Below are 13118 nucleotides of genomic sequence, written 5' to 3'. Positions count from 1 at the left end.
AGTAATGTTTTAATTTTATACCATGAATGGATGGTCTGTAAAAGTTTCTTCTTGGTCTGAAATGTCACCCTCCTCACTACTTCCACCTCTCACAACTCTTTGCGTTTCTTCCTCTGGACAGCCGTTAGGAATAGGAGCACCCTAAAAATGATTTATTGGTTAGCAGAAGCAATATACAATATATCATTTCAACCTCCAGCTCCTGAATTCTGTTTTGCAGCTGGGATATTATTTCATCTCTTCTTTGCACTTCCAATTCCAACGACTGGAATCGCTTTTGGAACTTGTTTTGGACCTCCTCCTAAAGTTATTTTGTAATCAGTAAATGCTTATCTCAGTTTTAAACTTATAGACATGCTTTTATGCAAATCTAGTTAAGATGGTAAAAAGTTGCAGGACTCAACAGTAAAGGCACCAAAGTTGTCAAAAGTACAATTTAATTAAACTTATATATGATAATAATTAATTCTTATTTTTGGTGAGATGTACGTCTGGTTATTTTAATGTGGCAACTGAATATTTTATGACCAAGCTCAATACATTATCATATATATATATACAACTTAATTTTAATTATGCACTTGCTTGTTTAGAAATATAGGGGTTTGACAAGGAGTGTATTTGTGTTTTTGTCGTTAAGTAATGTGGGATTTTTTATGTTAAATCATAGACACTGCAAAAAATTGCAAAACAAAAACAATAATTATTAATTCAAACTTCGTTATCCATATATTTGAGGAATTTTCGATCTGAAAAGCTTTGGCTTTCGTTAAGGCAAATAGAAGAATAGAAGCAAAGTGACAAATCTCACCAAGTGGCTTTGGATGACCTGCTTCATTCCTGAAATGATATCACCGAAGAACTCCTCCTCTTTTCGCAGCTCGTTGGGCTGTTGCGACATCATGAGCGAGGGCAACAGGAAGCCCATCTTGGCCTTGACCGCCAGCGGGTCGTGTGTGGGGGACTCTGCGTCTTGGATCCTGGGCGGCACTGGCGACCGAGTGCCGGCGGTCTCTCCTACGGGCGGCGACTGCACCGTCTCGCGGCCGAAGGTGACGCTCTTGGCGAACTTGCTGTGACGGGCCGCGTAGCCCTCGACGGTCTGCGCCCGCAGCAGCTTGCGGAACTCGATTTTGGTGGTTGTCGGCGACTTCTGGGCGGAGTCAATGTCCTGATCGGACGAATTGGACGACGACAGCTTCTTGAGGATGCTCTTGAGGTTGCGGCGCTCCTCGGTCTCGTTGCTCTCGGGTGACGGCGGGGTCGACGGACTCTCGCAGCGCAGCATCCGCAGCGTGAGCGCGAGGTCGGGCGCGGGCGGCGCGATACCACGTCGCCGCATGCCGTGGCCGATGTCGAGGGCCTCGGACTGCGCGCGTCTCGGCGGGGCCACTGCGGGAAAACGGTGAGCGTTAGACGCGGCGCTGTCGAGGCTGGAGCTGCGCAGCACGGCACCTGTCTGCACGCACTCCTGCAACTCGGCCAGCTTCTGCCGCTCGTTTAAAATCTTCAGCTTCTTGACAAACGGCAGGCCCGAGTACTCGGGCGACAGGTCGTCGATCGACATGTAGAATTTGGTGTCTTGCTTCAGCTGCAGCAGGCTGGGTTTCTGACCGCGCATCGAGCCCGCCGGAGGGGGTGGGACGGGGCCAAACTCGCTAGCGAGGGGCTTGGGAGCTTCTAGGGGCGCGGGACGGGCCGGGACGGGTGGTTTCTGCTCGCTCGCCGCTCTCGGTGGTAGTGGAGGCGGCGCGGGAGGCGGCTGGGCCGCCTCCTCGGCCACTTTGGTGGCGCTCGATTTGATTATTGTCGGGAGCTTCGGCAGCGGGGGTGGAGGGGGCGGCGACCTTGACTGGGGTGGCACCGGCGATACTACTGCGGTCGGGGGTGGCGAGGCCGCCGCTTTCGGGGGCGGTGGCGGCGACGGTACTAGCTTTGGGGGCAATGCTGCTACGACGTTAGGAGGCGGCGGAGGTGGCATGACTGTTGGCGGGATTGGTGGGGGTGGCGGAACTACGGCCACGGGCGAAGCAACAGCCGTCGGTGACGCTACCGGGGGTGGTGTGACTATTGTGGTTGGTGGCGGCGGCGACTTGGGGCCAGCGGGGGCGGCAAGTTTGTGGGTCGCCTCTTCGCGCTGTTGCTGCTTCAGGGAGAGGAGGCGTTGGATCAGGGGCAGCCCGGAGGGGGCTTTGGGGGGCGCCGCACTTGCTGCGGGGGTTGTGCTAACCTTGGGGGGCGAAGGGGGAGGCGGGCTGATGACCTTGGGCGCTGACACCTGAAAAGTACATGGTGCGCGTCTACCAACTGCTCTCATACCAAGTGTGTTTTCGTTTGTGTGTGTGTGACTGATTTTGTGCTACTAATCTGTTCTAACCAGTAGTTTTTCTGGGTTTCTTGTGTGTAGATTGTGAAGAGAGTAAAATAATCAAGAACATGAAAACCAAATGATTTTTCTAACTCTGAAAAATTCAATCATAACTTTAAAATTTGTAAGCGGTTAATGTCTCCAGAGATTTGAATTAAATTACTCGTGAAAATTAAAATTTTATCACAGTTAGTAAAACAATTTATATTGACTTTTACAATATCTTTTCTTTCAAAATAAAAATATTAAAGTAGTTAAGAAATGGTTTGACACACAGGAAAGTTCTGCTTGAGAGTGAACAATAACAGTGATTAAGCTGTTTAGTGAATGTAGCTACTTAGATCCAATTAACCTCAAAAGTAGGATAGTTACCTATGATTTTGACTGATCACTAACATAATTGGTCCTAAACATCAATTTGCCAAAACACGGAATTGAGTGGGAAGCAGCTTAAGTGAATTGCAATCAGGAAAATGGAAAATTCGGTGCCAATTTTCCACTCTCAAGAATGCGAGCAAGTGTGCTGCGTCAATTAACTTTGAGACAACATCAAATTTCTAGCTTTCCTAAATGGTTTGGGCAATTAAGATTTTCTATTTGGATGAATCTTTCCTACATGTTAACACAAAAAGCGACAGAAAAACCTTATGTTGAATCCAAAAAGTTGAAATGAGATAATTCGAACAGATAAATAGAGTAAAGAGATCTGTATTTCATTGTTTTGGTGCTGCGTGTGTGCTTGTACTGTAATACCTGGTGATCCTGCTCTCTTGTCTTGTCCTCCCGGTCCTCCTTGGCTTTGAGCAACAACAGCCGCTGAATCAAGGGTAGACCGGCGCCAATCACCTCTGCTGGAGGATGTTCATGTGGCTCGGCTGCCTCGTCGCTCTTTACCCTGGTCATCCGACGCAACATGCCTTTACCCGATGACGTGGAAGGGCCACTGTTGCTCTCGTGGCTGGTTGAAGAGTCCACGTTGATTGATCGTCTGTGGGAGGGTAAAGTTTAGCGTGCTCGTCTCTTTGGGCCACTGCAGCTCTTACAAAAGAAGTTTCTTGATTTTTGGCGGCTTATGACTGGAATTACTTGTGTAATCGACACTTTTTCCGTCCTTGGTAAGAGGCTGTAGCTCTATCGAGTCTTCTTTACTGCTTCGACTGTTAAATTAAAAATGTGTGCGTTCAGGTTTAGGGAATTTTTGGTCATCTTTGATAAATGCACGTTCGATAAAGTTAAAAATTTTAATTGTTTGGTGTGAACACAATAATAAATTTACCTTGTGCTCCTTCTGCTTTTTCTGAGCGCATTTTTTAGCCCTTTAACGTCGCTGCGAATCTTGTCGACGATCCTCTTGCCGGTGCTGTCACTACTGTCCCCCGCCGCGCCAGCGACTCCTGCTCCTCCCACTGCGTTCTCGACCGAGATTTTCCTCTTGGACGCGGAGCGGGCCACCGCCTTGCCACTCTTGTTCACGTTCCGCGCCTCCATCAACCGCTTGCGACCCAGGCTTTGAAGTATTTCCTTCAATAACACGCGCGAGATCAGAAACTCAAGCCGTTTAAGAAAGGAGGACGGACAAAAGCCCGCTCAACAATGGGGCAGCTCACGCCAGGAGATATTTATCTAATCGCGATGCGAAATTGTTGATTCAGCAGCTGCAGCTAAACTTTGCATGCTCTAAACTTCACAAGTGTGCAAAAAGGGTTATGCACAAACGTGGGCCTTTTCATAATTTTGTGATGTTGAGAAGAGACAAGCATGCTACCCTACCAGTTTTATGCAAAATATTGAATTTTAAAATGATTTGCCAGCTCCAGTCAAGGTTTCCATAAACTATGACTCTAAATTATATTAATATATTGATAGAAAGTTGCTCAAAATTTCTGAAATCGTTCTGGTACTTTATGAAAAACCAGAAATGATCGCACAAATTGATGAAAATGCTTCCTTTGAAAAGAGACACAAAGTCAGTAGATAAGCTTGTTTTTTTTTGCAAAAAAGAAAGAGATTTATGCAAAATATTGAATTTTAAAATGATTTGCCAGCTCCAGTCAAGGTTTCCATAAACTATGACTCTAAATTATATTAATATATTGATAGAAAGTTGCTCAAAATTTCTGAAATCGTTCTGGTACTTTATGAAAAACCAGAAATGATCGCACAAATTGATGAAAATGCTTCCTTTGAAAAGAGACACAAAGTCAGTAGATAAGCTTGTTTTTTTTTGCAAAAAAGAAAGAGAGTTGCCATTGTAAACCAACGAACTGTGTTTTCCGTGTTAAGGATATGCCCATCAGCCATTTCCTAAAGTATATGATCAATGATCATTTATGCCGCACGTATAATGTGGGATGATTGAAGAAAAAAGCAATGTTAGTAATTTTGGTGCTCAAAAATCAGTTCGCAATGTTTATCTTCATCGTCAAAATAAGTTTGCTTCTGACCAAAATTAAAACTTTGAAAATTTAAATCCTCGTTATTAAAACAATCTTAAAATTAATTTTAATGGCGAAATTATTTGTAAAGAGCTAAATGAGTTCTGATCAAAATGATCCAGCCTTGTTTTAAGAATGTTAAAGACGCAAGTTTATCATAATAGTTGGTTGGAAGGGTATGAATCACAAGCTGCTGAGAATCGATTTTTCAGAAAGTGTTAGGCAACGTGCTCAGCATCAGCGTTGGCCCAATTGCCTATACCTGCTTATATCAGAGCGCAGCCTGTTTTCATTCTCCCTGCGCGATAATGCAGAGCGGGCTCCAAAACAAGCGTGCACAATCTCATTATCCCGATGGCAAGCATAAAAGCGGAACTGTGCCGTGCATATTGCATAACTTGAGGTGTACCTGTGCTTCTGGATAATCCTTCATGGCCATGAGGACGTCCTCCCTTGACAGACTGAACAGTTCCGAGTAGCCAACGGACCTGACGTCAGCTGTTCGCCTGTAAAATAAACAGCCTCACTATATATTTGGGCTAATTATTGCAGTTTACGTGGCAAAAAGGGATATTTTTTGAACGAGTGTTTCCTGACAACTTATGCAATGAAATTATAAGATCAAAGGGAAACCTATTACAGCCGCGGGACTGAATAATGAAAAGGAAGATGATTTTAAATGTATTATAAAAAAATTACAATAAAAAGGATCAAAACATTGTTTAGGGAGTATCTTCTGCATTGCAGCAAGGTATGATATAACTTAGATGAGAAGAATGCCGAGTAATTTTATATCTGTCTAATTTTGACGCTCTATTAACGCAGAAATCACTCACTTCAATTTGAAACCACCAAAAATCACTGCCTATCCGATTTAGGCCCCACTTCAAAGGAGCTTTTAAACCAACGGTATAGTTTATGCTCCGGTGGAGAATTTTTCAATATACTCCTCCCGTTTATGTGAGAGTGTGTGTTTTCCATTAGTGGGCATACAAAGCAGTCAGCGCGCAATATTGACAGAGGAAGGCGGTTTCACATTACAAAATATATCCCAGAAAGAAGAGCGAGAGAAACGCTAATCTTGGTCTGCGGAAGCTGGCAGCCGAATTTAATTTCATCAGATACCACGACAACGAGTTTTAAGCCGCGCGTCCTCCGAAATTGGATCAAGCGGAGCTGGAGAAATACTATTGATTTTCAGACAAAGTGAAAAACAATAAGTTTTGCAACGACGCGTATACGAACAAGTCGGCTTTTATTGTGTTATTAACGCACACGCTCCCGTTTGGCTGCCTTACTCTGTGAGAGGGAAGATAATTTTTTACGGCATCGCTTTATTGATTTTCAATGGATTAGCTAGGTGAGCCAGCCGCTCTTTCACTCGTCCGTTCGCTCCTCGATTCGATCTGACAAAAGACCCCACTGCCTGTTATTGCAGCGAATCGAAATCGAGAGAGTTTGATTGCGACTCCGTGCACTTCATCGCGAAACTTTGTTTTATTGCCGTCCGCCATACAGAGATAAGCCGCCGTTATATGCAAAGGGTAAAAGAGCAGTGGGAGTCGAACATGGCCTGCAAAAATTGTGGCAACGCGGCTTTAACTGGATCAAACTTTTAGATATTTTTACTAAGAACTTCTACGGCAGTAAAAAGTCATTCCAGAGAAAGCATACTGACACACGTTCTGAAGAAAGAGCTTTAGATTTATGACGTTTTTTTTATTTAACTATACAATAGAGATTGTAAAAATTTGTAAGTTCAAATTTTAAATTGATATTGAATGCAATGAAGTGAATACGCGTTTTAGACAGCATTCTTCTTTCTGTTTCACTTACTTGTTTAGGCCATCCAAGTTAAGAATTCCGATTTCGCCAAAGAAGTCACCAGCTTTCATGGTGGTGAGCACTCTGCCAGTTTCACTGTCAATTACATCCGAAAAAGTTATTTAGCTGTAAATAAATGACGAGGGGAGGCTGACCTGATAACTTCGAGGATTCCGTCGGCGATGATGAACATTTCTCTGGCCACTTCACCCTTGCGGCAGATCAAGTCGCCCGGCGTAAAAATGTAAGCTTTCATTTTGAGCACGAGATCATGTAAAAATTCTGGTTGGCACTCTTGGAAAATGGTCACCTACAAGACAGAACGTTATTGTGATTTGATATGTGCAGACATTGCGGAAAGGTAGCCCACTCACTTTTTTGAGCACACTTAGGTTGACGTGAAGAGCGAGTTCTGTCTTCAGCTTGTCAGGCAGCAAGCCCAAAGCCGTGTTGATGTCGCCCCCACCCTGAATTCTCCCCCTGGAAATTCGATTTCACGTTGTACAATAAAGCGTCGCCAAGGCAATTTGACATGTTCATTCAATTAAGCTTGCATTACAGACATGATTGAATTTTTCAAAGATGCTCGAGTTTTAAGAACACGTTTATTTTAATTTTCAAAAACTAGGACGTGTTAAAATAAGAAATTTAGCAAATATAAAATTGATAAAAGTTAAACGTTATAATTGAAATAAAATTGTTGAATAATTATGTTGCTGTATTCTTTGAACTAAAAAATTACAATTTGCGCGGACGCTTTTTGCGACAAATTAGAGCGGAAGCTATTTTCTCGCAACTTTGCTCATTCATGGCTAGTATCCAAATAACAAAGAGTTTTTGGGGGAAAGCGCGAGCGAGCAAAAGAGTGGCCGCAATTGGAGAGCAGTGGGTGCCGAGAGCACCCACGTTGAGGCCCCTCAGACCGCTTTAAAGGGGCGCTGCGATCTCGAAAGGGCGCCAGCCAGACTCACCTGGACCACGAGTAGTCGTACCACCTGAGCACTCGTCTCTTCATATCTCCCGGCACTTTGTGATGGCGCATGTACGTCTTTGCTCCGTCCTGCCATTTGCATAATTGATTAGTCAGTCCGCCCGACGGCGGCACCCACGCCATTGCTAATTAAATCGAAACTCACAAGCAGTCGTTCGAATTCCAGTCTATTAGCGTTGCGATTTGTTATCACATTACCAACTTGGCCTGCAAGAGGGGAAACCTTATTAATAAGGAAAAATCTAGGAAAATTGGGAACCGATAATTTTTATTCATTGATTGGGCTGTTAACTTTGAGATAATTTGGGCAACTTATGCAGCTATAAAATTACTATCAAAGGTCGGCCTGGTAAATCTTTATTTCATTAAAATTAAAACAAAATGCATTTCGAATTCGAGCACAGCAGCCGTTTTGTGGTATTCACACATTTTCCAGAGATTAAAACAGGTATATTTTACCGCCAGCAGTCGAGTTAAAATGGCTGCGCGACAGTTTTTCCAACTCAATTACATGCTTGGGTTTCGTTGGGCGTGCGGGGCAGTAAATCATCGTGTGCTGCTGGTTTGTGCACTTGCTGCCGGACTCTCAAATGTTTTACGGCCAGGCGCGACCGCAGCACGCAGCATGCTGCTGGATAACTTAATTTCCGACTGATAAATAAACGTAATCACGAAAGGGGCTGAACGTGCGACAATTTTGTGTTTTGCTTCACTCTGCGGCATACTCACCAACAATGGTAGCGAATATAAAAACTCCTATCAAGTAGCTAACAATTGTAAAAATGTATCTGTAACAACAGAGAAGGGAATAAGTTGCATAAAATTCGGTTAAAAATTGTAGGAATGAGTGGTTAAAATGAATGCAGTACATCAGCCTCAGTGGATGCGAAAATCAACGTTATTTGAACAAATAAATTTAACATTATAAATTAAAATCGCGTCTTTTTAGTTTTATTGCTCATGAATTTTCTCCTAAACTGAATGTGCTCAACAAATTTGTAGGAATTTCGTAGTTGTCACGTTGATTCTGCAATGAACTTTTCACTTTAAATTTCAAATAACAGAGTTTCACATCCTTCTGGTTGCGTACGCAGTGAAAATTGAAAGGAATGTATGGGATGCAAGAGTTTTTTATTCGCTCTCTGAATGCAAGATTCAGAGATGAAGAAATCGCGCGATTCCAAAGCTTTCGAACAGTGACCCCTCGCGCAATATGGATTTTTGAAAGGCTGTTCGAAAACTTTGGCGGTCAAAGTGCTTGCAAACGACACACGACGCAGCCCTATGAAAGGAGTTGCGGGTCGAACGCCGAATGATATCATTCTTTTCTACACGGTTCGCAAACGAACAGCCTCCAAACCCATATAGAGCAGCCACACGAGAGGATGAGAGCTAACACACAGAATAAATTTCGCAGCTCGTTATTTTGCACGGGGCTTGCGCTCGCCGCTCAGCGTTGATGGCAAAAGTTTTGGCTCACTCCTCGCTCGCCTCGGCGCCTGAGACGGTGGAATAAAAACAACAGCAAACTTGAATTAAAGGGGTCGCGCATCAGTTCAAGCGGAAAATAAATAATTTTTCAATGGTGAAAGCGCGGAGCAGATTGAGCTTTTTTCATACAAAATGAGCTAAAAGGAGGTAAACGTTATAAGTTAAAATAATTTTTCAGGATCCTCCAATACATTCTGTCAAGATTTCAGAACCTAAAATTATTCAGCCTTGATTTATATTGAAATTTTTCAAAATTTTATCTGAATTCAAGAGTGACCAAGTTAGTAAAATCTGCTCACACTATTGACGTGTAAATTAAAAGTTTTTGCATGCATGGAATTTTTAAAAATCTCTTGCCAATTTGGGACAGTAGAATTTTTTAATTTTTTGGTTTGAAAATCATCAAAAACGAAAGCCAGAGAACCGTTCCTTTAATTGTCAGCACGAGGAGGCAGACTAAATTAACATATGAGAAAATATTATTCTGCAGGCCTCATTCTTATGGATATTACATAGTAGAGCGATAGGAGGAGGAGAAAAATAATCAAGCGAAATATGCAAGTTCTACATCCCGCCGTAAAAGACGAGCTTCAGTTTTTCTCGCACACGAAAGATATAAATCTAAAAAATATTTTCTATCATTAATTTAGCTCTGATGAGCCAGCTATTAAAACTCGGTGCTAAGAAACTTTTGCGGTAAACAGTACTGAAGCAACCTTAAATATACTTAAGGTGTGCAGAATATACAAGGAAGGAAAAAGCAGCTTCCTCATATGGCCTTCCAGAGCGAGCGACGCGCGCAAGACGGATTAGGAGCGAGGCTAAACGCTCGAGATTAGCAAAGAGGTTCCGTGTTTGACAGCTTTGGATCCGGCGAGCAATTAAACGGAGAAAAAACATCAAAATCGATTCGAATCGGCTACTTATTGCTTTTTACTGACCCATTGTTCGAGTTGAACTGGAGCAGGCGTGATCTGAGACCTCTCCTTGGCTGAGCTATTGGGTGGGGATTGTTAGCGTGCGGAACGCCGGTGCTATTGCGAGCGGACCCTCCACCCCTAAAGGTCGCCACCGACAAACACACAAAGCATGAGAAAGGGTTAAATTGAGCGGGCGCGTGTTCTCCCGCGGAGTACACACGGGCCGCCGACACCACCCCGCCACCCAGCCCCAACGGCCCGACCACCGCCTAATTGCACCCTTGGCGAGAGACGCACGGACTTTGTGTGGCAACGACACCAACTTTGTTGGTGAGAATTCTACCGAGCGCGATCTTGGAATGTGCATCGATTAAGCCCGTGGTCGGCTTAGGATATACAGATATACATTTCGCCCCCAGTTGTGTTTAGTATTACTTGGTCTCGAGCGGTGGACCCGTATATGAGTCGGTCCTCCGTTAATTAAATTTGCATAGGCACTTGTATTGTATTGACCTAAGCAAGTAAATGGTGCAAACATTTAAATCTATTCAATGTTCCTAATTTTCGTTAGGCTTAAAAGAGACAGGAAAAATATTATCAACATTAATTGGAGGCAATTTGACAAAACCATCATCATCAGAAAGGAGCAACAAAAGACACAATAGTGAAATTTATAATCTCAATAAAATTGTTCTTTGTTCCATATACATTATTTATAGGAAATATATATGCCAGGTAAGAAAAAGTTAAAAATATTTATTTCGTGTAACTTAAATCAGTACTTTTAATGCAAACGCACTCTTAACAAAAACGCCCAATGATTTTGAAGAAGTTCAAAGCTTAATAACTATTTGATGGATTAAAAAATATTTTTAGTCTCTTGGGATGACTTCTTTGGATATAACTTAAAAAATATGACAACTTGAAATGAAAACAAAATTATTATATATGTCTTTGTAAACAGGTTCACCAATTCAATCAATGAATTCGAAAAATATTTAGTTGAGACATTATTCTTACAAATAAAGTTATTCGATAACAAAGTCAAACATATAGAGAGCAATTTTTTGCTATTGACATTTGATATGAAGTCAAAGGTTATCTATCTCATGTATCGCCCTCAATATAAAAGCAATGAGCGTGGGGAGCGACTTTCACTCTACTCGTCGATAGCATTCAATATGGGCTTGAAATTTTTGCTTGTGCTGTCTCTTTTGTTCTTATGCACTTCTCAAGGGTAAAAGTTTTTGCTTTATAATGTTAATCGCTCACACGCAATTTAATTGATCTTTCAGCAATGCAGGAGGTCAGAAGCGACAAGGAGGCTCCATAGCTGACTCACTACCACAACCAAGTACGTTAGTATAATAGTTCTTTTGGATTCAAAAAATTAAAAAATGTGATCGTTGCACAGAAATACCATCAATCCGGAACTGCGTTTGGGAGGAGGACCTCTGCAATCGTGCTCGGCCACTGTACATCGACCCTGACACGAATGATGGACCCTACTCCGTCCTGTACCCTCCGAGCGGTGAATGCTCTACTAAAGTCGCCAAATGTGCTCAGATGATTGTGCCCAATGGAAAAAAGGTGATCGTTGCGTGCACTGGGAAGAATAGTGAGCTATTGCGGCGCAAGTCAACATACGCTGAAGCCACGTGCCTCAATGGACGCTTTGTCGACTCGCCAGGTCAGAGAGTGGTCAACACACCTATCGTTGAAGATTCATGCACCAAAGAGCAGAAAGTCGAATTTTCGGAGATCCAACAAGCCAATAATCTGATAAGGCCATTTCTTCTTTCTTTTGAGGTGAAGGGACAGCGAAATTTCAAAGTGAAAATCCTGGACGGAATTATTGACGAGAACTGGAACGCCATTTTCACTCGAGCAACCCAGCAACCGTCTGTGAACAGCGTGGCTTGCCCAGACAGAAAGGACAATTTCGTCACTTTCAGCAAATTTAGCAGTGACGTTGCCGCCAGTTACGGAGACAATGTTTGGTATAAAAATGTGATGAAGTCCACCTGTCACCTGAGTGACAAGCAGGTAGCCTCTTTAACCCAAGGAGAGGTTATATCGCAAATGTATCCGTCCCGTGGGTCATCGGCACTGGACGCCAAGAAAAAGTATTCCTTCCGACTTATCAAGGGGCACCTCACGGCCAACAGAGATTTCTCTTTCAAGTACCACCAAGATGCGACATTCACCTACTACAACGTGGCACCTCAGTGGCAAAGTGTCAACGTCGGCCCTTGGTCTGTCGTTGAGGATAAAGTCCGAAAAGCAGCAGAGCTGGCAGGAGAGATGATAAATGTAATCACCGGGACCCACGGTGACCTGTGTTTGCCCATGAACTGCGGGATAGACCAAAATAACAACAACGCAAACTGTGTCAATGTTACAACATTTGAAGGAAGCTACCGTCTCCCGAAACTGTTCTGGAAATTGTACTACAAGGCAAGGGAATCTATAAACCAGGCCACAGTGCTGGTTGTATTCAATACTTTGAACACCGATTCCCTCCAGGCTGATAAGACTTACAACGACGTGATCAAAAAATGTGAATCGCTTCCGGGCGCAGTGTACCAATGTCAATTTACAAAATTCAAGGATATCTACCGCGACAATGCGAGTGCTCGCGCAGATTTGGAACGATTGATTGGAAATTTACAATAATTTTTTAAATCGTTATGTGCCTCGTGCCTCTGAAAATTAAAACTATCTTTCGATAAAAAGCGACCAATACTACAAATAGATAAATATTTTTAAATGTGAAACAAACTATTTTAAATAAATTTTTACCCCAAAAAAAGAAAATTTGACTAATATTGATTTTGCAATAGCTTTCCTGAAGACATATTTTAGATAATTGAAAAGCTAAAATATTTTGCGGTCGTAACAATTTACTGCATTTTCCTGATTAAAAAAAAACATTGAATAATGGAAAGCTCGAATTGATTAATTTAAATGCCAAGATTCCCCAATATTATAAGTGAGAAAGGAGGGCGTTAGCTATCTCACAGTCAGCCAGATGAATCGATCAGCACAATTCGCCACCCACTCAAAAAGCTTGCTCACTTGTCACGTTC

The 13118-nt window shown here is 42.8% G+C and overlaps 2 protein-coding genes across 12 annotated transcripts in view; one reads left to right on the top strand and one right to left on the bottom strand.

Moving 5' to 3' along the window:
• Positions 1-13118, bottom strand: part of LOC135935136 (uncharacterized) — a 101075-nt gene that overhangs the window by 2447 nt on the left and 85510 nt on the right. For 9 of the 11 annotated variants that reach the window (XM_065477224.1, XM_065477228.1, XM_065477226.1 and 6 more), the window contains 14 exons: positions 10051-10167; positions 8348-8406; positions 7764-7825; positions 7599-7687; positions 7002-7107; positions 6783-6937; positions 6640-6723; positions 5213-5309; positions 3645-3889; positions 3412-3525; positions 3122-3356; positions 812-2278; positions 194-301; positions 22-141 (listed from right to left, as the gene is read on the bottom strand). In XM_065477224.1, coding sequence (XP_065333296.1) covers positions 22-141; positions 194-301; positions 812-2278; positions 3122-3356; positions 3412-3525; positions 3645-3889; positions 5213-5309; positions 6640-6723; positions 6783-6937; positions 7002-7107; positions 7599-7687; positions 7764-7825; positions 8348-8406; positions 10051-10167 — 3058 coding nt within the window. The remainder of the gene's footprint in view (positions 1-21; positions 142-193; positions 302-811; positions 2279-3121; positions 3357-3411; positions 3526-3644; positions 3890-5212; positions 5310-6639; positions 6724-6782; positions 6938-7001; positions 7108-7598; positions 7688-7763; positions 7826-8347; positions 8407-10050; positions 10168-13118) is intronic. The other 2 variants (XM_065477230.1, XM_065477231.1) reach the window with 2 other exon arrangements.
• LOC135935149 (uncharacterized) lies at positions 11152-12840 on the top strand. Its single transcript, XM_065477262.1, has 3 exons — positions 11152-11266; positions 11325-11383; positions 11444-12840. The coding sequence occupies exons 1-3, from the start codon at positions 11211-11213 to the stop codon at positions 12703-12705; spliced, it is 1377 nt and encodes a 458-aa protein (XP_065333334.1). The 5' UTR covers positions 11152-11210; the 3' UTR covers positions 12706-12840.

This window comes from Cloeon dipterum, chromosome 2 (genome assembly GCF_949628265.1).
Source record: "Cloeon dipterum chromosome 2, ieCloDipt1.1, whole genome shotgun sequence".
NCBI classification, from domain to species: Eukaryota; Metazoa; Arthropoda; class Insecta; order Ephemeroptera; family Baetidae; genus Cloeon; species Cloeon dipterum.
This window is presented reverse-complemented; position numbering and strand designations above follow the sequence as displayed.